The sequence below is a fragment of the Muscardinus avellanarius genome, assembly GCF_963383645.1.
Source record: "Muscardinus avellanarius genome assembly, chromosome: 18".
NCBI lineage: Eukaryota > Metazoa > Chordata > Mammalia > Rodentia > Gliridae > Muscardinus > Muscardinus avellanarius.
In genome coordinates, this window is record NC_137804.1 from 41242176 (window position 1) to 41268054 (window position 25879).

General features: G+C 61.0%; 2 protein-coding genes across 2 annotated transcripts in view; one reads left to right on the forward strand and one right to left on the reverse strand.

The window, feature by feature from the left end:
* Positions 1-3662, reverse strand: part of UNC13A (unc-13 homolog A) — a gene marked incomplete at both ends in the record, with an annotated part of 59014 nt that extends 55352 nt beyond the window's left edge. The window contains one exon of the mRNA XM_080715427.1: positions 3641-3662. Within this exon, the coding sequence (XP_080571553.1) occupies positions 3641-3662 (22 nt within the window). The remainder of the gene's footprint in view (positions 1-3640) is intronic.
* On the forward strand, positions 3661-25879 carry MAP1S (microtubule associated protein 1S; the record flags this gene model as incomplete). The annotated part of the gene is made up of 14 exons (XM_080715428.1): positions 3661-3806; positions 3941-4019; positions 7173-7242; positions 8374-8513; positions 8783-9181; positions 12779-12836; positions 12930-13029; positions 15644-15891; positions 17573-17674; positions 18553-18635; positions 19632-19772; positions 20156-22421; positions 25151-25386; positions 25724-25879. 14 exons carry the CDS (start codon positions 3661-3663, stop codon positions 25877-25879), a joined length of 4224 nt encoding a protein of 1407 aa, XP_080571554.1.

Sequence of the window (25879 nt, forward strand, 5' to 3'; positions counted from 1 at the left end):
CACTACAAAAAGGAAAACAGAAAGCGGCAGGGCGGCCTCACCCTCTGGAAGGACCGTGGCTCTCCCCCAGGCCCCGGGGCCTGGGCAGAGGCTTGACCCTCTTCCCTCCCCGCGTAGGCCACGGGGCCCGTTGGCCCTGCCCCTGGCTTTGGGACCCCAGGCACGCTGATGGACCTCTCTGGGCCCCGTTTTCCTCCGAGGATTCACGAGAACACTGGGCCAATTCCTCAGCACGGCGTTGGCTGCCAGAGGCTATGTGAACGGAGCGCGCTGCTGGCGCGTGATTCACCATGGGGCAGGTCCACCCTTGCACCACTGAGTCGGCGAGCTGAGCCTCCTCGCTCACCCGGTGCCCACGGGGCCTTGAAAACACCCAGTGTCCCGTGCAAACGCCACAAGGCACCCAGGGAGGTCTGGCGCCGATGCCGCGTGTGCTCCGTCCTCCACCTGGAGCACCGCCTTCTTCTGCCCATCCTAGCCCACATCTTCTGACCCCCAGGCGAAGTGGGAGGGGTCCAGGCGGGCCCCCAGGGGAAAGGCCCCGGACAGCCCCTCCCTGCCCTCTCACCCTTCCACCATTGGGAGTGTGGCCAGGGCCCAGAGCCAGGAGCAAACAGCACCTGTCATACAGTAGGAGCTCAATTAATGCGTATGGCGTAGGGAGTCAATGCATGAGTGACTGCACGAAGGGACCAGGTGGTTTGCCCCTCACAGGCCCAGCCCCCCTGCCAGGACCTCGCGAGTAGATTAAGGGGGGAGGGAGGCTGCACACGCAGCAGAACACGGAGCGGGCAGAGTCAAGGTCCGTCCAGGGTGCCCTTCCATCTGTCGGCCGGGGGCTCACAGTGGCCTGTGCTTTCCTGGGCATGTGCAGGGAGATTGTGTGTGTGTGTGTGTGTGTGTGTGTGTGTGTGTGCGCGCACGCACACGTGCACACGCGTGCATGCATGCATACACAGAAGATCCATCCCTGCCTCTGTTTTTGTGCGGGTGATGGTCTTCATGTGTGTGCCAGGAGTGGGTCATGCTGGCATGTTTGAGCTTGTGGGGAAAGAATTAGGTACCTGCCAGGTATGGTGGCACACACCTGGAATGCCAGTACCTGGGAGGCTGAGACAGGAGGATCACAGGTTTGAGGCCAGCCTCAGCAACTTAGTGAGACCCCCAGCGATAGAGTTAAGAACCTGCTTCAAAAACAAACAAACAAACAACAGCCAGGCCTGGTGGCACATGTGTGTCATCCCAGTACTTGGGAGGCTGAAATAGGAAGATCGCAGGTTCATGGCCAGCCTCGGGAACTTAGTGAGGCCCTCCACAACTACGCTTGTAATCCCCCTTCCCCCGCTTGGGAGGCAGAGACAGGAGGATCACGCTGGTTCGACTGGCTTAGGAGACCCTGTTTCCAAATAAAATATAAAATAGGTCTGGGAGTGTAGCCCGGAGGTAGAAGGGCTTCCAGGAACCCCAGTACCACCAAAAAAATAAAAAATAAAGAATAAAAATGGGGCTGGGGGTGTAGCTCAGAGGTAGAATGCCCCTGGGTTCCACCCCTAGTGTCTGTCTGTCTGTCTGTCTCTCTCCTGTGCACCTATACACATAAATGTACCTCTGTGTGGACTGGCGTTGGCCTGTTCAAAATGACTGCTTGGGGTGTCCAGGCAGGCATTATTTGTGGGGTATATATATATTGCTTATGGATGTCCGAGTGTTTTCTCCGAGCCTTAGGCATGTCAACTTCCTGGGGGCACGTGGGGAGGAATCTGTACACACCCTGTATTTTGGGCGCCCCGCTCAGGGCAGCAGACCGGAAACGCCGTGTACACGTGTGTGCGCTCACGCGGGCTCACGCCCCACCCCCGGTCCTAATGGAGTCTTAGTGGATCGCAGCCTGACTTTTCGCGCGGGAGGCGGCGGGGCGTGAGTGCAGGTGGCCCTGGGTGGGGGTGCAGGTGTTTTCTCGACCCCGGGGCACCCCCAGCCTGGCTTCCCTTCCCTCTAAGCCCCCTCCTCCTGGCCCCACCCCACCTCCGGCGCGAGCCTCTCTCCTTACGCCCCCCCATGCCCTCCTCTCTCGCCCCCAGCGACTGACCCCCCCACTCTGCTGGCGCCCCTCCCTAGGAAGCCCACAGAACCCCAGCTCCCTTCTGGAAGCCTCTCCTCCCTCCGCCCCCTGCACACCGCCCCCGCGGCCGAGCCTCCTGCTTGCGTCAGAGTCAGGGTGAGATTCCCACACGCGAGCAGACCGTCCGGAGGCGGCCGGGTGGGGGGCGTGAGGTGGGGGAGGCCGGGGCGAGGTCCTCACCGGAGGAAGGGGCCGGGCCGGGGGTGGGGCCGCCTGGACCTTCGCCCCCGCCTGCCCGGGCCGGGCCGGTGAGGTCGCAGGCTTCTCCGCCAACTCCCTGGGCTCGGAGAACCCCACCTTCGACCTTAGAAACCCTCCCCCATCCGCCCCCGTCCCCCCCCCGAACCGAGCGAGCGCGGAAAGCGCAGGCCGCTGTCCCTTTAAGAACGCCCGCGTCCGCGCCGCCCGCCCGCCCCGATTTGCGCACGGCGGGAGCGCGGGCGGGGCCGGGTTTGTGAATGGAGCGGGGGAGGGGCGCGGGGGAGGGGCGGCGGGCGGGGCTGCCCCCCGGGGCCGCCCGCGCCGGAGTCCCGCGCCTCGGACGCGCGCGCACACGCGGCCCGCCTGGCCGCCCGCGGTCTCCGGGCTTCTCGGGCGGCGGACACGCCCGCTCCCCCGGCCCGGCCTCTGCCGGCGGGCGGGGGCAGGGGGCGGCCCCTGGGTCTGTGGAGCCTCCGGGGGCCTCGAGCCCCAGTCCTGCTCCAGCCCCGCCGCCCGGGGTCTCCCGAAGCCTGCGTTCTCCGCAGGGGTGCTGGGAGGCCCGGGCGGGTCCGCGCCCCCCCCAAAGGTGTGGGGGTCACGCCCTCCCGCGCTCCTCTCCCTCCGCCCCCAACGCAGAGCGGGGGCCTGGGCGTGGGCCTCGGCGCAGATGGCGTTCGAGCCCCAAAATAGCTCCCCCCCCTACGTCTCCTTCCCCTCCCAGCCCAGAGTGGGTGAGGCGGGGGGACCGCGGGGCAGGCGGGTGGGCGTGCGGGGCGCCGGCGGGACGGAGGCCGGAGGGGGAGCCCCGAGGGGGCGGGGGGGGGGCAGGCCCCGGGCTGTCCACCAGCCCCCACTTGGGAGGCCAGCGGGTCAGCTGCAGCAGGTCCGCGGACCCCGGCCCTGGCCCTCTGCGGACCTCGGAAGGGCCCCCGGGCCCCCCCCCCCCCCCGGCTTCCAGGGCTGGGGTGTTCCCCGAGCTCGCCCAGGGCAGATGGCCGAGCCCCCCGCCCAGCCTCGGCGCCGGGGAGGGGGCCGCCGCGCACGCCCCTCCAGCGCCCGCAGGTCCGCGTCCCGCCCGGGCTGCGGGACCAGAGACCCTGCAGAGCCCCCGGCCCTCCGGGACCCGCAGGACGCCCCGGGTACCCCACCCGGCCGCGGACGGACCCCAGCAGCCCGGCCCACAGACGCCCCGGGCTGGACCGCTCCGAGCGCAGCCCCAGGCCCCCGCCGCGGCCACGCGACCCCCGGAGCCGGCGCCCCACGCCGCGCAGGCGCCCGCCCTGTGGGGGGCCGCGACCCCCGCCGCCGCGCCCCTACCTCCAACGCACAGCAGAGACATGGCTCCGGCGCGGCCGGGCCGCCGGGTCGGGCTCAGCGGCCGCGGGCTCGGGGCATCCCGGGGCTCAGCGCCGCTCACGCCGGCCCCGGCCGCCGCCTGCCATCTTGGTTCAGCACCGGGGGCGCGGACAGCTCCCGACGCGGCGTGACGCGGCCGCGCGGGCGGAGCCCGGGGCGCCTGATGGGGCGGGGGCGCGCGCCGGGGGGGCGTTAAAGAGCCCGCGCCGCCCGAACTCCTACCCGTGCAGCAGCGCCCGGTCCCCACGACTCCTCCTCCAGGACGGAGACCGCCGCCGATGCCCTGGATCTGAGCCTCTGCCCCACCTCCGCGGACGTCCTCAGCCCATCCCTGCTTCTAGTGGGGTCCTGGCCGCTCTGCACACATCTACACCGTCCAGAAACCCTCTCCACACGCACCTCCCATGCCTGGATCCGCACCAGAGGCTGAGCCCCCGGGGCTCCAGGCCCTGCACGCATAAAAAGTGCAGCCGGGCGTGGGGGCGCACGCTCGCCATCCCAGGATTCGGGAGGCTGAGACCGGAGGATCGCTGTTGGCAGACAGCCTCGGCTACTTAGTGAGGCCCTCTGCAACTCAGTGAGACCTGGTTTCAAGATAAAGAATAAAAACTATGGCAGGGGGTGTAGCTCAGAGGTCGCATGTCCCTGGGTTCCATCGCCAGACCCGCAAAAAAAAAAAAGTGCTTCATGGATGCAGGTGTGCCAAGAGTTGGTTGTGAGTGAGAGCTGTGAGGGTAAAAAACCCAGCTCTGAGCCATCCCAGTACTTGGGAGGCTGAGACAGGAAGATCACAGGTTGGAGGCCAGCCTCAGCAAAGAGAGGCTCTCATCAACCTAGAGAGACTGTTTCAAAATAAAAATAAAATAGGGCTGGTGGTGTAGCTCCGAGGTGGAATGCCCCTGGGTTCAACCCCCAGCGCAAGAAAACAAAATTAAACAGAAACCTCACTCCATTTGAATCCACAGAGTTGGCTGGTGCGGGTCACTGGCCCTTCGGTGCCTCAGGCTTCCTGTAGAGAGGGGATGATAAGGACCCTCTGGATGACGTAACGGGAGCTATTGTATGGTTCCACGCCGGGAACCTAGGGATCTTGAGGCCTGATGTTTTACACTCTCGGTGCATCTCCCCCTGCTTTAAAAATGGCAATTAAGGCCGGGCGTGGTGGCGCACGCTTGTCATCCCCGCGCTTGGGAGGCAGAGACAGGAGGATCGCGCAGGTTCGAAGCCAGCCGCACACACTGGCTTAGGAGACCCTGTTTCCAAATAAAAATGTAAAAATAGGTCTGGTAGTGTAGCCCAGAGGTAGAAGGGCTTCCAGGAACCCCAGTACCACCAAAAAAATAAATAAATAAAGACAAAATAATTCTATTGATGAACAACTTAATAGGTATTATAGAAAATTAGGTGTAGGTATTGTATGCTAGAAAAATAGAATAAGTTTAGTGGGGGTTTGGTGTTCGGGTCAAAATTAGCTAATAGAATACCCAGTGGCTAAAATAGCAGATAAAATTAGCAGTTAATTTTAGAAGTAGATACAGTAGGTCTAATATTTAGTAGCTAAGATAGAGGATAGGATAAGTTCAGATAAGTTGATTATTGTGATATAGAGTAGTAATGGGTCTTATGGGTCAATTCACTACAAATTAATGAAAAACAAAAAACAGGAAAAACAGGTGGCTTCGAGGGGCGCCTGCTACGCGGAATTCAGGTTAATGAAAAATGAAATGAAAAACAATGTACGTGTAATGTGGTTCTGAAAAACTAAATGAAAGGCAAAATACGTATGCTGTGGCTTGCTGTAACTTGTCAGATCCTTGTATAAACAAAGTCTATTCTAGGGCTCAGGCAGAGATTCCTCCCCCTGCTACTAAGCACGGCGTCTGTCATTCTTCGATTTCGCTGACACTACGCCTCCCTCAAGACCCCTGGACTGGCCGAGGCTGGGCCCCGGCACCCCACCATGTCCACACAAACAAAATAATTTTTTTTTTTTTGCAGTGCTGGGGATGGAACCCAGTGGCATTCTACCTCTGAGCTGCACCCCCAGCCCTACTTTTCATTCTTTATTTTGAAACAGGGTCTCACTGAGTTGCAGAGGGCCTCACTAAGTAGCTGAGGCTGTCCTCGAACTGCGAGCCTCCCGTCTCCGCCTCCCAAGCAGTTAATTTTAGAAGTAGACACAGTAAGTCTAATATTTAGTAGCTAAGATAGAGGATAGGATAAGTTCAGATAAGTTGATTACGTGTGATGTAGAGTAGTAATAGGCGATTACAAGCGTGCGCCACCGTGTCTGACTGTGCTTTAACTTTTTATGTGGTTATTGGTTTCTTCTTCAGGTGAAACGCATGTTGGGGTCCTTCGTCCAATTCTCAAGTTGGACTGTCCCCTTTTCCTGCCTGTGCGTCTTCTTATCCGTGAGAGTTATGAATCTCTTGTTGGTTTTGTATATGATAAAAGGCTCTGATTTTTATTTTTATTTTTATTTTTTTACAGTACTGGGGATTGAACTGAGGGGCATCCCACCTCCAATCTACACCCCCCCCCAGCCCTAATACTTTTTGTTTATTTTATTTTTGGTACTGGGGTGAACCCAGTGGCTTTCTACCTCCGGGCTATACTCCCAAACCCATTTTATATTTTATTTGGAAGGTCTCACTAAGTTGCCGAGAGCCTCACTCAGTAGCTGAGGCTGGCTTCGAACCCGCGCGATCCTCCAGTCTCAGCCCCCCAAGCGCGGGATGACAAGCGTGCGCCACCGCGCCCGGCTACGCTTGAGCTTTTTCCGCGTTTGTTGGTTTCTCCTTCGGATGAGAAGCACGTTGAGGGCTCCGCCCGTTTCTGAAGTCGGACTGTCCCCTTTCCCGTCTGTCTGTCGCGTTCTTATCCGTGAGAGTTACGGGCCCTTTGGTGATTCCCTGTGTGCAAAACGCTCTGATTTTGTGGTTGGCCTTTGCTATGTTTTGCATCCTTTGCTGAAAAGAATCCCTTAGTTTTCTTTTTTTTTCTTTTTCTTTTTCTTTTTTTGGTGGTACTGGGGTTCCTGGAAGCCCTTCTACCTCCGGGCTACACTCCCAGACCTAGTTTATATTTTATTTGGAAACAGGGTCTCTTAAGCCAGCTGAGGCTGGCTTCGAACCTGCGCGATCCTCCTGTCTCAGTCTCCCAAGCGCGGGGATGACAAGCGTGCGCCACCACGCCCGGCTGGTTTTTTTTTTTTTTTTTTTTTTTTTGGTGGTACTGGGGTTCCTGGAAGCCCTTCTACCTCCGGGCTACACTCCCAGACCTATTTTTACATTTTTATTCGGAAACAGGGTCTCCTAAGCCAGCGTGTGCAGCTGGCTTCGAACCTGCGCGATCCTCCTGTCTCTGCCTCCCAAGCGCAGGGATGACAAGCGTGCGCCACCACGCCCGGCAGGCCTACGTTTTCTAAAGGAGGTTTCTGTGAAGAGTTTTAGATGTACGGAACAGTCCTGGTGGCGCAGATTCGCCAAAGATCCAGCCGGCCCTGGCGTCTGCTCCTGCCAACGGCGCCCACATGGCGGCGGCGCCCACGAGGAAACGCGGTGTGGCCTCACTCGCCCCCCACTGAATTTTCCACAAAGGTCCCCTGGGGTTTCACCTTGGTCTCCTCTGATGTGTGACAATTTCTTTGTCTTTCTATATTTTCTATGACTTTGATGTTTCTCAGAATTCTGGGTCAGGTTTGGTTTAATTTGGTTCTTTACTGGGAGGTTGAAGCCAGGAACAATCTTATACCCCAGCCCTATTTTTATTTTGAAACAGGGTCTCACTGAGTTGCGGAGGGCCTCACTAAGTAGCTGAGGCTGGCCTCGAACCGCGGTCCTCCTGTCTCAGCCTCCCGAATGCTGGGATTACAAGCGCGCGCCGCCACGCCCGGCTCTTGGTCAGGTATTTTGTAGAAGGTTCCCCAGTGGAGCCCAGCATAATGTGGCATGCCTGTATTCCCAGCTACTCAAAAGACTGAGATGGGAGGATTGCAGGTTTGAGGCCAGCCCCCGCAACTTAGCAATACCCTCAGTAGCTTAGTGAGAACTTGTTTCAAAATAAAAAGTGGGAGCCGGGCGTGGTGGCGCACACTTGCAATCCCAGCATTCGGGAGGCTGAGACAGGAGGACTGCGGTTTGAGGCCAGCCTCAGCTACTTAGTAAGGCCCTCTGCAACTCAGTGAGACCCTGTTTCAAAATAAAGAATGAAGCCGGGCGTGGTGGCGCACACTTGTAATCCCCGCGCTTGGGAGGCGGAGACAGGAGGATCGCGCAGGTTCGAAGCCAGCCGCGCGCGCTGGTTTAGGAGACCCTGTTTCCAAATAAAATATAAAATAGGTCTGGAAGTGTAGCCCGGAGGAAGAAGGGCTTCCAGGAACCCCAGTACCACCAAAAAATAAATAAAAAATAAAAAATAAAAATAAATAAAAAATAGGGCTGGGGGTGCAGCTCGGAGGTAGAATGCCCCTGGGTTCCATGCCCAGTACCACACACACACACACACACACACACACACACACACACACACACACAGAGCCAGTCTCCATGTCCACAAGCATCCTTACCCTGTTCTTAGTCTTAAAAAGAATGTATCAACATTCTCCGCTAAACCCTTGGACCCAATTAATGTTTAGACCCTGGTGCGTCCTCTGCCGCAGTCTGTCTGTCGCGAGCCGTCTGTCCCCGCAGGCGACTCTTCCTCGGCCTCCCTCCTCCCGGCCCTCTCCCCGCCCAACCTTCCAGCCTGGGCCTTCGCTGTCCCCTGCCTGCCGCTCTCCTCTCTCCGCTGTCCTGGGAAGTCCACCAAGAGAAGCCATCAAGAGAGAAGTGTCAGTGCTGGGTCACGAGGCCCAGGCCCGTAGATCCCGGCACCTGCGAGGCTGTGAGAGGAGGATCGCAGGTTTGAGGCCAGCCTCAGCCACTTGGCGAGACCCTCGACAACATCGTGAGGCCTTCAGCAACTTAGCAAGACCCCGTTTCAAAATAAAACTTGAAATAGGGCTGAGGATGTAGTTCAGAGTTAGAATTCTCCTGAGTTCCGTCCCTAGGACCATACGACACACGCACAGAAAAAGTGCACTCCCGCTTACATTCGCAGAAAAGACTCTCTCTCCCTCGGGAGCTCGGCGGCCTGCGGGCCAAGGGCGGGAGGCTGCCCGACCCCGACCCCGACCCCGACCCCGACCCCGACCCGGCCAGCCCGGCCCTCCCCAGTCCCGCGCTGCCCAGCCCCGCGGGGGGAGGACGAGGCGCCGTCCATCAGCGAGTTCTGCAAACATCTGTTGGCGCCATCTGGATGTCGGGAAGCCAGCCCTCACCAGATTCCACGGAGCAGCCTGGTCCCGGCGTGGGAGGCGAGACAGAAGCGGCAGAGGACGAGGAGGAGGAGGGTCCCATGGCGGGCGCCGAGGAGCAGGGCGGCAGAGCCTGCGGAGGCCCAGGCGGCGGGAGCTCAGTGGGCTCCGCTCGGCCCACGGGCGGGAAAGACGGGACGCCTGTCAGCCCAGGACTCCGGAGGCTGAGACAGGAGGATCTCAGGTTCGAGGCCAGCCTCGGCAACTTAGCAAGGTCCTCTGCAATCTAGCGAGACCCTGTTTCAAAATAAAGACTAAAAAATAGGGCTGCAGCCGGGCGTGGTGGCGCACGCTTGTCATCCCGCGCTTGGGAGGCGGAGACAGGAGGATCGCACGGGTTCAAAGCCAGCCTCGGCTACTTAGTGAGGCCCTCGGCAACTTAGTGAGACCCTGTTTCCAAATACAATATAAATAGGTCTGGGAGTATAGCCCGGAGGTAGAAAGCCTCTGGGTTCCACCCCCAGTACCACCAAAAAAAAACAAAAAAAAAAACAAAAAAAACCCTCAGTATAGCTAGCTAGCTAGCTGTTAGGGAAATGGGGAGGGGCTCTGGGGGGCCAGGGAAGGCTCTAAGCGTCACTGAGATGGAGTAACGAGGAGCGCGATGGAGGAGATAGAGAGGGGGGACAGGGGGGCTCAGCACCGCAGGGCAGGGCATGAGTCCTGCGGGCCCTGCGCCCCAGCCCAAACCCAGCGCCTTGCGGGCCCTGCTCTCCGCCGACCCGGTGCTCCCGAGGTCGCACTGAGCCCGCAGGGCCTCGGCGTTGAGGAAGCCAGCCAGGGGAGGGCGCGCTTGGGATCCCCGCGCGCGGAGGCTGAGCCCGGAGGACGGCGGTTCGCGGCCAGCCTCAGCTACTTAGTGAGACCACTGCAACTCAGCGAGACCTGGTTTCAAAATAAAGAATAAAAAATAGGGTAGGGGGTGTAGCTCGGAGGTCAAATGCTCCTGGGTTCCATCCCAAGACCCACAAAATAATAATAATAATAATAATAATAATAATAATAAGGCCCTATTTAATTAATTAATTAATTTATTTATTTACAGTACTGGGGGTGGAATCCAGAGGCTTTCTACCTCTGGGCTATACTCCCAGACTTATATTTTATTTGGAAACAGGGTCTCACTAAGTTGCTGAGAGCCTCACCAAGTAGCCGAGGCTGGCTTCGAACCTGCGTGATCCTCCTGTCTCAGCCTCCCAAGCGCGGGGATAACAAGCGTGCGCCACCATGCCCGGTTATTTTTACTTTTTATTTATTTTCCTTTTTGCAGGTCTGGGGATGGAACCCAGGGGCATTCTACCTCCAAGGTAAACCCCAGCCCTATTTTTTATTATCATTATTATTATTATTTTGGTAGTACTGGGATTCCTGGAAGCCCTTCTACCTCCGGGCTACACTCCCAGACCTATTTTTACATTTTTATTGGAAACAGGGTCTCCTAAGCCAGCGCGCGCGGCTGGCTTCGAACCCGCGCGATCCTCCTGTCTCCGCCTCCCAAGCGCGGGGATGACGAGCGTGCGCCCCACACCCGGCTCTTAGCTGGCTTTGAACCTGTGATCTTTCTGCCTCAGTCCCCCCAAGTTGTGCAATGTCTAGCGTGCCCCACCACGCCCGGCTGGAACTGACTAAGGGGCGGAGGGCAGGGCCGGGATGCGATATGAGCCTGGGCAGGGTCTTCTAATACCATTTCTGTGATCCGGACATCTGTGTAATCTGTCATCCATCAACAAACACAGCTTGGGTCTGTACCCATGCCCAGGCTGTGCCCAAGGTCTGAGGTTCTTCCTGGAGTCAGAGAGAGAGAGATGTGGGGTAAGGAAGGGATGGAATCGACCTGGTGAGGGTCGATAATTAAGAAGGTCAGCTGCACGCCATCCCAGCATTCGGGAGGCCGAGGCAGGAGGATCGCGGTTCGCGGCCAGCCTCAGCTACTTAGTGGGGCCCTCTGCAACTCAGCGAGACCCTGTTTCAAAATAAAGAATCAAAAGGCCCGATGTAAAGGCGCACGCTTGTAATCCCCGCGCTTGGGAGGCGGAGACAGGAGGATCACAGGCTGGAGGTTAGCCTCGGCAACCCAGCAAGAACCCGTTTTTGCAAATAAAAAATTTAATAGTAGGGCTGGAGATGTAGCTGGGAGATAGAACGGCCCTGGATTCAATCTCCAGCACCCACTGCGAAAATAAGAAAGAAAAAATAAGCCGGGCGTGGTGGCGCACGCTTGTAATCCCAACATTCGGGAGGCTGAGACCGGAGGCTCGCGGTTCGCGGACAGCCTCAGCTACTTGGTGAGGCCCTCTGCAACTTAGTGAGACTCAGTTTCAAAATAAAGAATAAAAAATAGGGCAGAGAGTACAGCTCTGAGGTTGAATGCCCCTGGGTTCCATCATCAGACCCTCAAAAAAATTTTTTTAAATTAAAATAAAGAAAGGAGACTGGGTCGGAGGAGGGAACTTCAGAAGTGGAAGGGCAGAATGGGTCCAGACCAAAGGCGGCGGCGGGGCTCTGGGCGCGCGGGAGGAAGCTCGGCCCCAGTTCCCAGAGTGGCCAGCAGGCGGCAGCACCGGGCTGCCGCCCAGCCCCGCTGCAAAAGTCCACGTGTTTAATCCCTGTCCTAGGTTTTACAGAAAGGGAAACTGAGGGCAGAAACGCCGTGCCGCTTGCCCGAGGGCACAGGGTTGGCGAGGGCCGAGCTGAGCTTTGGACCCAGGAAGGCCGGCAGAAGTCCTCAACCCCAGCCCCTGGCCCGGGCCCCCTCCCGGCGCCCTGCGAGTCCGTGAGATCTACGGCCTGTCTCGGGTGCAAAAGCCTAAGTGGGAGCCAGCCCCGAGCTGCGCCAGGCGCCGGAGCGAGACCTGGAGACTCAGGAGGGCGGCTTGGCCCAGTCATGGAGGGGGTGTATGTGTTTCTAGGACACGCATGTTGGATGAACGGATGAATGGAGCGTGGTCTATCCAAAAAGTGAAATATTACTTGGCCGTGAAAAAGAATGGGGCACTGTCAGCTACAATGCGGGTGAACCTGAAAGACGTAACGGAGGGCGGTCTACAAACAGCTGGCCGCGGTTATTCACATCTGCACGTTCAACAAAGCCAGATGAAAGAATATTTGGGAAAAAAATGAGTCTGTACTGAAGATGTGTTTGCCTGCTTCCTTTCTTTTTGTACCTGGGATTGAACCCAGAGGAACCCTACCTTCAGCTCCACCTCAGCCCCCAGCCTTGATTTTTGCAGTACTGGGGATGGAACCCAGGGGTCATCCTAAATCTGACCTCCACCCCCTGCCCTATTTTTTTATTCTTTATTTTGAAACCAGTTCTCAGGTTATTTTGAAATGCACGCTTGTCATCCCAGTACTTGGGAGGCTGAGACCAGAGGATTGCAGTTCATGGACGGCCTCAGCTACTCAGTGAGGCCCTCTGCAACTTAGTGAGACCCTGTTTCTAAGTAAAAAATAAAAAAAACAGGACTAGGGGTGTAGTTCAGAGGTAGGATGCCCCTGGGTTCAATCCCCAGTATGGCAAAATAATAATAATAATAATAATAATAATAATAATAATAATAATAAAATATCAATAATCACCACACACACCCTGGGCAGACGGAAGAGCCCGGAGTCCAGTCAGAAGCTTCTGGGCGTGAGCAATCCCCAGTGCCAGGGGGCCAGGACGCACTGGAGGACCCTGCCTTGGGCCGGCCAGGCCTGCAGGCCACTCCCAGCCCTCCTCCTGCTGCGGGGCTCAGCGAAGAGGAAGTCCCAGTCCCGGAGGCCCCCCCGAGGGCGGGCAGCCAGAGCAGAGAGGTGCGGGACAAGACAGCAGCGGCCTGAGTCGGCTCCCTGATTCTGCTCCCGGCCCTTTCCTGTTTCTGTCCTGATTTGCTGTGTGGCCCACAGACGGGGCGCTCACGCCCAGGCTTCGCTGGGTCTGGACAGCTCTCCGAAGTCGCAGGCAAAATGACTTTTCAGATAGTGGCCCCGAGATACAGGGGCCCGAGTGAGAGTCTCCGGAGGGGGGTGACGGGAGGAGCCACACACCCTCCCGCCCGTCCCTGGCACGCTCAAGCCTTCTGTGCGCGTGGCCTGGTGACTTCTCCCCAGGCCTCAGTTTCCTCTGAGGTAAGCGCGCCCACCTCAGAGCTTTGGGCGCCCGGTGAGCTCAGCAGGTACGAGGCTTGAACACAGCAGGCGCAGGATGGCTCCACCGCACCGCTCCTACGTCTCAAACACTTGCCTGCATCTAGAACCAGCGTGCAAATCCAGACTGATTAGGATAGAAGGGATAAGTAGGTGGAAAGGAGACAGACAGGAAGGAAAAGTAAAAATATAACTTTGATAGAAGAACCTGGAGCTGAAGTGCTTCTGCCTCTAGTCCACAGACCAGTTCTCTTTTCCAGGCCTGACTCTACCATAAATTCCTGGGAAACCTGTAGATCCTCGAGTTAACAATATTTCCGAGAAAACCTATAATTTAGGATATCCCAGCTTATCTGTCAATCAACTAATGAGGACCCCAATCAACCCAAGATCATCCACCCTCAGGCTGACCAGACCACAGGCCATCAGGGAGCGCCTGGGACTCCTGGACTGAGCTCATCCACCCTGGGGCTGCCAGACACCTGCCCACCATAAACTGCCTTGGGACCACCGGACCGAGCTCATCCTCACATACCTTCTCCAGCCCACCCCTCACGAAAGTCCCCTATAAGAAGAGAACCCTGAACTCCCCAAAATGCCTTCCTCATCTTGAGGGGCCCGCATTCTCTCCTGAATGTGTATTTCCTCCCCTTTTCCCCAATAAACCTCTGTCCATGTCTCTAACTGGTGTGTGCAGAAATTCTTTTCCGTCACGCTAGCCAAGGACCCTGCAGACCCCGAGTTCCTGAGCCGAGAACTCACCCCAACATCTTTGGCACCCCAACAAAACCACCCTGAGATTTCACCTAACTCCAACTAGAATGGCAATCATTAAAAACACAAAGAACAGAGCCGGGCGTGGTGGCGCACGCTTATAATCCCCACGCTTGGGAGGCAGAGACAGGAGGATCACACGGGTTCGAAGCCAGCCTCAGCTACTTAGTGAGGCTCTTGGCACCTGGGTTCTATCCTCAATGCCACAAAAATACATGAAATAAAAACTGGACCAGTCCCAGTGGAGGAACAGGAAGAGAACACCTGCCCGACGCCGAAGCTGCCAAGATCAGGAGCGGGGATGAGCTGGGAGCCGCGCAGCCACGGAGACCCGCGCCAGAGGGGCCCTGGGCCCAAATGGACGTGGGGGGAAACGGAGGAAATGTGACTACTGCGTGAGCTTTGGTGAACGGGACGCCTGGACACTGGCTCACGGGTCTTGACACGCGCGCCCCCGTGGAGACGCCAGGGACGGGAGCTGGGGTGCGGCAGGGGGCTCCCCTACTCCACCCACTCGAGGATCCTGCCACTCTAGTCTCTGGGTCTGGGACTGTCTGGGACGGAGGTGGAGGAATCGGCTGGAGGTGACCTGCCTTCGATCTGGGTGCTGGGAAATGAAAAGTGGGCACTGGGGGTGTTTCAAAGACACAGAGTCTGCAGGACCAGGCGTCGCTGAGGACGGGGAGGTGGGTGCCGGGGACTCCGGCCTCTGCGCCAGGCTCCTGGCCCCTCACTGAGCTGCGGGTCGGATCAACAGGCCTCAGGGCAGGAGCTCAGCCAGGCTTTGGGCCTTGAGCACGAACCCCAGTGGGTGATCAGCAGGTCGTGTGTGCGTCTCCTTTAATGGGGCGCCTCTCGGGGTGGTCCCAAGGCAGGCGGCCTATGTCAGGAGGGCCGGAAGCATCCTACCTTTAAGCTACACCCCTGTCCCTTTTTACTTTATTTTTGCAGTAGCTGGGCGTGGGGTGGCACGCACTTGTTATCCCAGCATTTGGGAGGCTGAGGCCGGAGGAGCGCGGTTCACGGACAGCCTCAGCTACTTAGTGAGGCCCTCTGCAACTCAGTGAGACCCTGTTTCAAAATAAAAGAATAAAAAACGGGCAGGGGGTGTAGCTTGGAGGTCAAATGGCTCTGGGTTCCATCCCCAGACCCGCAAAATAAAATAAAATAAAATAAAATAAAATATAAAATGTGCAGTGCTGGGGGTGGAACCCAGGGGCTTTTCTACCTCCGGGCTATACTCCCAGACCTATTTTATACTTTACTTGGAAACAGGGTCTCACTAAGCTGCTGAGAGCCTCACCGAGTAGCTGAGGCTGGCTTCGAACCCGTGCGATCCTCCTGTCTCGGCCTCCCGGGCGCGGGGAAGACAAGCTGCCGTCTTTGGTGATGGGCGGGCACCCAGAGCGCGGCAGTGAGGGGTGCGCGGGACCCGACCCCGAGGCTGCCTCTTAGCTACCCCGCGGCCCCTTTTTAAAATCTGACACCGGGCCCGGCTCAGCGGCTGAGGCTGGCCTCACCCTGCGATCCTCCGGTCTCAGCTCAGTTATTTTCAGTGCAGGTCTGGCTGCGCGCCCAGGCTGCCCTCCCACTCGCCATCCTCCGGCCTCAGTCTCCCTGAAACCTTGCCGAATGAATGAATGAATGAATGAATGATCACTTGGGAGGAGCGTCCCCGAAGCCTCCAACCCCCCCTACAGCTCCACCCCGGCTCACCGCCATTTCCCCGAGCCGGGGGAAGGCGGACGAGGAGGGGAGGGGGCTTCCGGCCGGGGTCTCCCGCCCTTCCGGTGCGGCCCCTTTAAGGGGCGGGGCCTGCGGGCGCGCGCGGGGCGTCGGGGCGGCGCGAAGATGGCGGCCTTGGCCCCGAGCTCGCTGCTGCTGGTGGTGGGCGGCGAGTGTGGCTGCCCGGGGCTGCTGGCCTACGTCCTGGAGGAGCTGGAGCGAGGTCGGCGGCCGGGGGCGGCCGGGGGCGGGGGCGGCGGCCGGGGTCCTCCTCGCCCCTCCGCGGGGGAGCGCGCCGGCCGCCCCGCCCTGGTGCGGACCCGCGGGGCCTCGGCCTGCGCCCCGGGCTTGGGCTGCGAGCGCCTCCAGCCCGCAGCCCCGGCCCGAGTTCCGTGCACCCCGGGATCTGCTTCTTAGCAGCCTGGCTGCCGTGCACCCCGGGATCTAGTTCTTAGCAGCCTGGCTGCCGTGCACCCCGGGATCTAGTTCTTAGCAGCCTGGCTGGCCGTGCACCCCGGGATCTGGTTCTCAGCAGCCTGGCTGGCCGTGCACCCCGGGATCTAGTTCTTAGCAGCCTGGCTGGCCGTGCACCCCGGGATCTGCTTCTTAGCAGCCTGGCTGGCCGTGCACCCCGGGATCTGCTTCTTAGCAGCCTGGCTGGCCGTGCACCCCGGGATCTGCTTCTTAGCAGCCTGGCTGGCCGTGCACCCCGGGATCTGCTTCTTAGCAGCCTGGCTGGCCGTGCACCCCGGGATCTGCTTCTTAGCAGCCTGGCTGCCGTGCACCCCGGGATCTAGTTCTTAGCAGCCTGGCTGGCCGTGCACCCCGGGATCTGCTTCTTAGCAGCCTGGCTGGCCGTGCACCCCGGGATCTGCTTCTTAGCAGCCTGGCTGGCCGTGCACCCCGGGATCTGCTTCTTAGCAGCCTGGCTGGCCGTGCACCCCGGGATCTGCTTCTTAGCAGCCTGGCTGGCCGTGCACCCCGGGATCTGCTTCTTAGCAGCCTGGCTGCCGTGCACCCCGGGATCTAGTTCTTAGCAGCCTGGCTGACCGTGCACCCCGGGATCTGTTTCTTAGCAGCCTGGCTGGTCGTCCTGGAGGGGCGGGGTGGACCTGGGGAAGCCCTGCCGCGGACCCCCCAGGGCCCACTTTCTCTGCAAAAGGAGAAGCTAATTGGGGTGTGGGCGGGTGCGGCCTGCTCCGGGGGATTTGGCATCGGGGAAGGTGACTCACCCGTGCACCTGCGAGGTTCACCTGCAGCCGCTTGGCACTGGCGGGGCCGATGGGTGTGGCCCGCCTGTGGGTCTGGAGAGCATGGGGCGATGCAGACCCCGCCCCTCTGCCCGAGGGGACCTCAGCAAACACCTCGCTTGGTGTGCTTTAAGAGAATGTACCCTGAGCACCTGCTGGGTGCCACAGGAACCCTGAGTGGGTTTGGCAAGTGGCTCACGGGGCTCTCTGTGCAGCGGGGCCTCCCCGAGTGCAGAAGGAGGTGGCCACGTTTTAAGTCCCTTTGGTACCAGGAGTGCGCAGAGGATGCAGAGGGGACAGCCGGTCTTGGCACCCGAAGGGTGGACTTGGGAAAGGGCCCCGGACTGTAGAAACAGGTGGCGGGCCAGGGGGATGGGATTCCAGGCAGGGAACAGCTGGCCAAGAGGCCAGAGTGGACTGACTGTGCCTGGTAGGGCGGAGGAGCAGGGGGGGAGGGGCGGTTGGGGAGAAGGGAGAAGACTCTCCAGGAGGGGCCCTTGCACAGATACCGAGTCTGTACGGTGCTGTCTGCTGCCCTGAGATCTGCAGGTGGGAGGTGGTCCTGACGCCCCAGGCGGGGAAGGTGCCAGGGGCCCCGCCTGCCGGGTGCTAGTTGCTGAAAGGATTGAAGCCCTGGCCGCCCTCCTCACTCAGGCATCCGGTCCTGGGATGTGGATCCTGGAGTCTGCAGCCTGGATGAGCAGCTCAAGGTGTTTGTGTCTCGCCACTCAGCCACCTTCTCCAGCATTGTGAAAGGTGAGGCTGGGGTCCCCCCCCCCCCGCATGTCCACGGGGCAGCCGCCTGCTGTGCGCAGGGCGTGGGGGTGGCGCAGCCGTGAGGGGCCGGCAACGTCCAGGCCGGCCACGAGCAGAGCGGAGAGCCTGGTCCAGGGATGCGCCCTCAGTCCTCAGCCGCCTGCGGGTGGGAGCCGGTGTGTTAGTCCCAGGGGCTGGTGTGCTGGGGTTGTCTGGAAGGAGGTGGGGCCGGGTCGCTGAGCAGGTCTGTGAGGCCTGCAGAGCCCTGCGTACAGTGGGCGCTCTGGCGGGGAACTAAGGACCTCGATGGGGGAGGGCGTGTCCAGCCAGAAGCTCCCAGGGAGCCTTGGGGGCCTGCTGGGCTGCTGGGGGGGGGGGCGCTCGTGTGTCCCTCCTGCCCCTGCCGGCCTGTTGAGTCACCTTCTGGCTGCTGCCTGAGAGGAAGGAAGTGTCCTTGTCTCCTGTCTCATTGTCCGGGCTGGTGGTGACTTCCTAGCCTCTAGGGCGGGGAGGGGCTGGCAGTATGTGGAGGCCACTTCCCCTCTCCAGGCCAGCCTCTGTGTTCAGAGCTCAGCTGGGTGCTCTAGCGATGGGATCCCAGAAGTAACGCCATGCCCTGGCCCTGGCTCTCTCCTCTGGGCTCCGCCTCCTTGTCTGATGGCCCCCGCCCCCAGGGCGCCTGCAGCAGGCACAGCCACCAAGCCTGTTTTCACTGCAGGGTCCCAGGGCGAGTTAGGGTGCCTGTGTGGTTGTACCACCTTCCTATTCACCCTAGTGACCCCTGGGTGGGCCCCGGGGAGTCCCAAGGGTCACACAGGGAGCTGAGACTTGAGTCCAGGACAGCGGACCCTGAGTCCTGGCCTGGCCTGTCCCCACAGGCCAGCGGAGCCTGCACCACCGTGGAGACACCCTGGAGACGCTGGTCCTCCTGAACCCATCCGACAAGTCCCTGTGTGATGAGGTAGGGCTGCGCCATCCCGTCCTCGCCCCGGGCCTGTCTCCGAGGGAGCCCGTAGCGCACACCTGTAACCCCAGTACTTGGGAGGCCGAGACGGGAGGGTCGCAGGTTGGAGAAGAGCCTGGACAATGTAGCAGGTCTCTCAGCAACCTAGAGACCCCGTTTCAAACTTAAAAACAGGGCTGAGGGTGTGACTCAGACATAGAACTTCCCTGGGTTCAAAGCTCAGTACCAGAAAAGAAAACAGGAGCCCTCTTCTCCAGAGACCCCCCCCTCTTTTCCATGGTTCCCACTCCACGCACTGCTCTACAGGGTGGGTGAGGAGGCCGGCGCTCAGGAGGCCGGGCCGCACACGAGTGCGCAGCCGGGATGTTCTCGCCCTCCGGGTTCCCCGGCTGTGTCCTGGCACTGTCTGAATTGACCTAGTAATACTCCCAAGTTATCCATATGCCAGTTATGCGTATGCCAGCAGAGCAAACGGGACGGGACCCGGTGCACACACTAGGATCCCCTTACGCGTCCATTCCTTCAACCAAAGGTGCGCCCTTCTGCCGCCGTGGTGGGCAAGCTCGTAATCCCGGCATTTGGGAAGCTGAGATGGAGGATCACAGTTTGTGGCCAGCCTCAGCTACTTAGTAGCTTTGCAACTCAGTGAGACCCTGTTTCAAAATAAAGAATAAAAAGCTGGGCTGGTGTAGCTCGGAGGTAGAACGCCCCTGGGTTCCACTGCACCACCCCACACACATACAGATGTGCCCCTTGGGTCCCTCAAGGGACTGTCCTACCCAGGAGACAGGGCGGGCACTGAGAGCTCTCATGTGTCATCTCATGGTTGGGCTGGAGGAAAAGGAGGCTTGGGAGACAGCCCAGGAAAGGCCGGAGGGCTTCCAGGAGGAGGGGCATTGAAGCCCAGCTTTGTAGTTTGAGCAGGAGTCTGCTCTCCGATTCAGGGCTGGGCGCCACCCCGAGGTGCAGAAAAAAGATCTTTACTGTCCACAGCTCCGGAATCTCCTCCTGGACCCCGCGCCTCACAAGCTGCTGGTGCTGGCGGGACCCTGCCTGGAGGAGACCGGGGAGCTGCTGCTGCAGACGGGGGGCTTCTCGCCCCACCACTTCCTCCAGGTCCTGGGAGACAAGGAGGTAAGCTGCCCCTGCCCGGCACCCTCCTCAGGAGCCCACCTGGTGGCCTGGAGCTCAGTCCTCCCGGAGCCTGACCAGGGGCCCGTTAGATGGAGACAGACAGGGTCCTTTCTGGAGCTGAGTGTGGGTGGGGCCAGTGGGCAGAAACCCTGGGCACCAACTTCTAGCAAGACGGTCAGAAAGGTGTGGTGGACTGGCCTAGAGGGCCGGCCTGCCAGCGCACAGGGACAGGGAGGAAGGGAGGCTGGAGGTGAGGCCTGGCCCCAGCCTTGGGGAGGTCTGGGTGGCCTGGGGGAGCCGGGGCAGGTAAGGGGCAGGTCGCCCCCTTTCCCCAGGGCTGGCGGTGGCCCGGCTCCAGGCGGCCCTTCCAACCCCACCTGCAGATCCATGAGGCTCTGGCCTCTGCACCTCCGGCTGCAGAGCCCCCCACGCTCACGGTCACCTGCCCAGCCTTTGGAGACTGGGCCCAGCTGGCGCCAGCGGTGTCTGGCCTACAGGGGCCACTGCGGCTGCGGCTGCGGCTGAACCCGCCGGCCCAGGTGCCGGCCTCCGAGGGCCTGCGGGAGTTCCTGGAGTATGTGGCCGAGTCCCTGGAGCCGCCGTCCCCCTTCGAGCTGCTGGAGCCGCCGTCCTCCGGGGGCTTCCTCAGGCTGCCGCGGCCCTGCTGCTACGTGTTCCCCGGGGGCCTCGGGGACGCCGCCTTCTTTGCGGTCAGCGGCTTCACCGTGCTGGTCAATGGCGGCTCCAACCCCAAGTCCACCTTCTGGAAGCTGGTGCGCCACCTGGACCGCGTGGACGCCGTGCTGGTGACCCACGCGGGCGCCGACAGCCTCCCGGGCCTCAACAGCCTGCTGCGGCGCAAGGTGGCGGAGCGCGAGGAGGTGGCGGCGGGCGGCGGGTCCTGGGGCGACCGGCTGCGGCGCCTCATCTCCCCCAGCCTGGGGGTCGTGTTCCTCAACGCCCGCCAGGCCGCGTCCCGGCTGGTGCGCGGCCAGGACGAGGCGGAGCTGGCGCAGCGCCTCCTGGCGCAGCTGGGCATCGCGCCGCTGCCCCTGAGCCGCGGGGCGCTGCCCGCCAAGCCCACCGTGCTCCTGGAGAAGATGGGCGTGGGCCGCCTGGACATGTACGTGCTGCACCCGCCGGCCGCCGCCCCCGCCGCTGCCGCCGCCTCCCTGTGCGTGCTGCTGGTGTGGCACCCCGCCGGCCCCAGCGACAAGGTGGTGCGCGTGCTCTTCCCGGGCTGCACGCCGCCCGCGCGCCTCCTGGACGGCCTGCTCCGCCTGCAGCACCTGGGCTTCCTGCGGGAGCCCGTGGTGACCCCCCAGGACCTGGACGGGCCCCGCCGCGCCGAAAGCAGAGAGAGCCTGGGCTCCCGGGACAGCTGGAAGGGGGAGGGCCGGCCGGCGGCGCCCGCGAGGCCCGGCCCGGAGCGCGCGGGGCCGCGGAGGGAGCTGGCCCGGGCCGAGGCCCCGCGCAGGCCAGAGAAAGACGAGAAGGAGGCCAGGGCGAGCGCCCCCCGCGCCCAGCCCCGGGAAGCGCGCCGAGCGGCCCCCGCGGCCCCGGGTCTCAAGAAAGCCGGGGCCCCGACGGCGCCCAAGCCCCGCAGAGCGGCCGGCGCCCCGCAGCCGGCGCAGAACGGGCCCCGCGGCGCCCCCGCCGTCGGGGGTGCGGAGCCCGGGGCCCCCCCGCCGGCCGCCCTGGCCAGCCCCGGGAGCAGCGTGGAGCTGGGGCTGAGCCCGGTCACCGAGGCGGCGCTGGCGCTGGAGCTGCCGCGGCCCCGCACGCCCTCGCCCGCCGGGCGCCGCAGCCCCGACGGCAGCGGGCGGCTGTCCCTGAGCCCGCTGCGGGGCGAGACGGGCCCCGACGCGTCGCCCACGGCCACCACGCCCACGCTGACCACGCCCTCGCTGCCCGCCGAGGTGGGCTCCCCGCACTCCACCGAAGTGGACGAGTCGCTGTCCGTGTCCTTCGAGCAGGTGCTGCCGCCGCCGGCCGGCGACGCCGGGCTGAGCCTGCCCCTGCGCGGGCCCCGCGCGCGCCGCTCCGCCTCCCCGCACGACGTGGACCTGTGCCTGGTGTCGCCCTGCGAGTTCGAGCACCGCAAGGCGCCGGCGGCCGCGCTGGCCCCCGCCTCCCCCGGCAGCTCCAACGACAGCAGCGCCCGGTCGCAGGAGCGCGCGGGGGCGCCGGGGGCCGAGGAGACGCCGCCCACGTCGGTCAGCGAGTCCCTGCCCACGCTGTCCGACTCCGACCCGCTGCCCGCCATCCCGGGCGTCGCGGACTCAGACGACGACACCGTGGGCTTTGGGCTCCCTCACCGGGACCCACTGCCCGAGCCCCTGAGAATCCCTCCGCCTCGGCCCGACCCCCCCAGCATCTGCATGGTGGACCCCGACACGCTGCCCCCCAAGTCAGCCCGGCAGACGGACAACCCAGGCCGTGGCCGGAAGCCCCTGGCCCGCCCCAGCTCCGGCTCGGTGGCTCCCAAGGCCCCTGCAGCAGCGGCTACTGCCAAAACCAAGGCCCCGGCCAGTGCTGACCGGACCAGCCGGCCACTCAGTGCCCGCAGCCAGCCCAGCGACAAGGGAGGCCGAGCGCCCCTGGCCCGGAAGCCCTCCGTCCCCAAGGCGGCCACACGAAGCCTAGCAGGTGAGTGCCCAGCCGGGACCCTGTGCTAGGTTACGGGGCCCAGGCTGCTAGCAGGGCTAGAACTTGTCCTAGCCAGTGGTGCAGGCCCACGCTTGTAATCCAAGGATTTGGGAGGCTGGGACAGGAGGATCGCAGGTCTGAGGACAGCCTCGGCAAGTATTAAGACTCTCAGCAATCTAACGAGACCCTGTTTAGAAATAAAAAGAGAACGGGTAAGGTGTACCTCAGAGGTAAAATGAATGCCCCAGGTTTCCGTCTCCAGCACCAAAAAGTAAAAGGCCTGGTCCTACTTGCTGCGTGGCTCCACCATGCCCGCCGCCCTCTGGGCTCGGTTTCTACCCTGGTCTCCTTGTTGAAGCGTTTTGCAGTGCTCACGCCCATCACCCGCCAAGTCCTGCGGGCGCAGGAAGCGCGGGTCCCACAGGCCAGCAACAACAGCAGTTTGGGAGACTGAGGCAGGAGGATCCCAAGTTTGAGGCCAGCCTGGGGTAACTTGGGGAGACCCTATGTCTTAAGATTAAAAGTACAAAAGGCGTCTGGAGTGTACGCAGGGTGGCGCCCATGGCTCCGTAGGCAGTGCTTGAGAAGGACGGCCTCGGCTGGCCGGCCTTGTGCTTAACTCAGAAATGCCGGGGCAGAACTTTTTTTTTTTTTGAGGTACTAGGGATGGAACCCAGGGGCATTCTATCTCCCAGCTACACCTCCAGCCCTGCTTTTTAGTCTTTTTCTTTTTCTTTTTTTTTGAAGCAGGGTCTCACTGAGTTGCAGAGGGCCTCACTAAGCGGCTGAGGCTGTCTGTGAACCGCGATCCTCCGGTCTCAGCCTCCTGAACGCTGGGATGACGAGCGCGCGCCACCGCCCTCAGCTCTTTTTTTTAATTCTGTTTGTGCGGTGCTGGCCATGCAGTGGAACTCTGGGCTTCCCCATGACAGGCAGGTTCTCTGCCACTGCGCCAGCCGCTTGGGTAAATCATCTTTACTTTGCAGTACTGGTGGTTGAACTCGGGGACATTCTACCCCCAAGCTGCACCTCCAGCCCTATTTTTTTTATTATGAAACAGGGTCTCATTAAGTTGCAAAAGGCTTCACTAAGTAGCTGAGGCTGGCCATAAACCCGAGATTCTCCTGACTCAGCCTCCCAAATGCTGGGATTACAAGCGTGTCATGCCCAGCTATACAGACCGGTTGTGTGTGTGTGTGTGTGTGTGTGTGTGTGTGTGTGTGTGTGTGTGTGTGTGTGGTACTGGGGTTCCTGGAAACCCTACTACCTCCAGGCTACACTCCCAGACCTATTTTTTATATTTTTATTTGGAAACAGGGTCTCTTAGAAGCCAGCAAAGCTGGCTTCGAACCTGCGCAATCCTCCTGTCTCCGCCTCCCAAGTGATGGGATTACAAGCGTGCGCCACCACGCCCGGCTAGTCTCTATTTATTTATTTATTTATTTGTTTACTTATTTATTTATTTATATTTTTTGTGGTACTAGGGGTGGAACCCAGAGGCTTTCTACCTCCGGGCTATACTCCCAGACCTTTTTTTATATTTTATTTGAAAACAGGGTCTCACTAAGTTGCTGAGAGCCTCACTAAGTAGCTGAGGCTGGCTTTGAACCTGCGCCATCCTCCTGTCTCAGCCTCCCAAGCGCGGGGATTACAAGCGTGCGCCACCATGCCCGGCAAGTCTCTATTTTTTTAAAACAGGGTCCCACTGAGTTGTGAAGGGCCTCCCTAAGTAGCTGAGGCTGTCTGCAAATTCTGATCCTCCAGTTTCTGCCTCTCAAACGCTGGGATTTTAAACCTGTGTCACCACACCTGGCGCCCTACAGACGTTTTATTTATTTTATTTATTTTTTTTGTGTGTGTGGTACTGGGGTTCCTGGAAGCCTTTCAACCTCCGGGCTACACTCCCAGACCTATTTTTACATTTTTATTTGGAAACAGGGTCTCCTAAGCCAGCGCACGGGGCTGGCTTCGAACCTGCCCGATCCTCCTGTCTCCGCCTCCCAAGCGCGGGGATGACAAGCGTGCACCACCACGCCCGGCCCTACAGACGTTTTAGAGGCAGAGTCTTATGCTCCCCAAGCTGGCTCCAAACTGGGCTCAGGCGAGTCTGGTCGGCCTCCTGGACAGCGGGGGCTAGAGGCCTAGACGTGTCAGTCTCGGCAGGGCAGTGCAGCAACTCCACAGGCACCTGCCTCGTATCAAGTGTCCCAAGTCACCTAGACATTACTCAAATGGTGCCTGGCGGCAGTCAGGCATGGGCCACCTGTAATTGCCGTGCCTGGGAGGCTGGGACAGGAGGATCGCAGGTTGGAGGGAGTTTCCTCAGCAACTTCGTGAGGCCCTGTTTCAAAATAAAGAATAAAAACTGAGGCTGGGGGTGTAGCTTGGAGATAGAATGCTCCAGGGTTCAACCCTAGTACCACCAAAATAAAACCAGAGTTGTGTGGGTTTCGCCTCGGCCGTAGCTCGGCAACCCTGCGCGCTCTCCTGCCTCTGCCCCCCAGCTGCACCCCGCCTGGTCTCTGCCTCCGTGGCTCTCTCTGCCCAGGAAACGGGCGGGACTCCCAGCATCAAAGTTGGGGGCACCAGGCTCAGGGCAGAGGTGCTGTGGTTTGGTTCTGCAGCACCGGGCCTGGTGTGCCGCTCTCCAGGCGGAGGTCGTGGGGAACGGGCGGGCTTCCTCCCCGGCTGCTGGCGAGCTCTGCACCAACCTGCGCCCCTGCCCACAGGCCCAGCCAACAGCCGGCCCGGGGCCGCAGCCGCACCGCCCAGCGCCCCGGTCTACCTGGACCTGGCCTACCTGCCCAGCGGGAGCAGCGCCTGCTTGGTGGACGAGGAGTTCTTCCGGCGCGTGCGCGCCCTCTGCTACGTCATCAGCGGCCAGGACCAGCGCAAGGAGGAGGGCATGCGGGCCGTGCTGGACGCGCTGCTGGCTGGCAAGCAGCAGTGGGACCGTGACCTCCAGGTGCGTGCTGCCAGAGCCGGCCTGGGGACAGTGATGTGGCCAGCCCCGGGCGCAGCGGGGCTCAGGCCAGCGGCACTGCCGTTTGCTCCCCAAGGGGGCTAACCGCAGGGTCGGCCTGCAAGGTCCCCAGGCTTGGGCCCAGGAAACCGGAGTGATGGTGCCGGCGAGGCCGTGCCGTCTCCCAACACCCTGCTGCAGGCAGCTCCCGGAGGTGAAGACCCCCGGGTGGAGTGGGGGAAAAAAAAAAAAAACACACACACACACACAAAGAAACAGGAGCTCCTGGTGAGCCTGCAGGGCAGCGGCGCCCCTCACCACAGCCATCGCCCCTCCACAGGTGACCCTGATCCCCACCTTCGACTCGGCAGCCATGCACAAGTGGTATGAGGAGACGCACGCGCGGCACCCGGCGCTGGGCATCACCGTGTTGGGCAGTGACAGCATGGTGTCCATGCAGGACGAGGCCTTCCCGGCCTGCAAAGTGGAGTTCTAG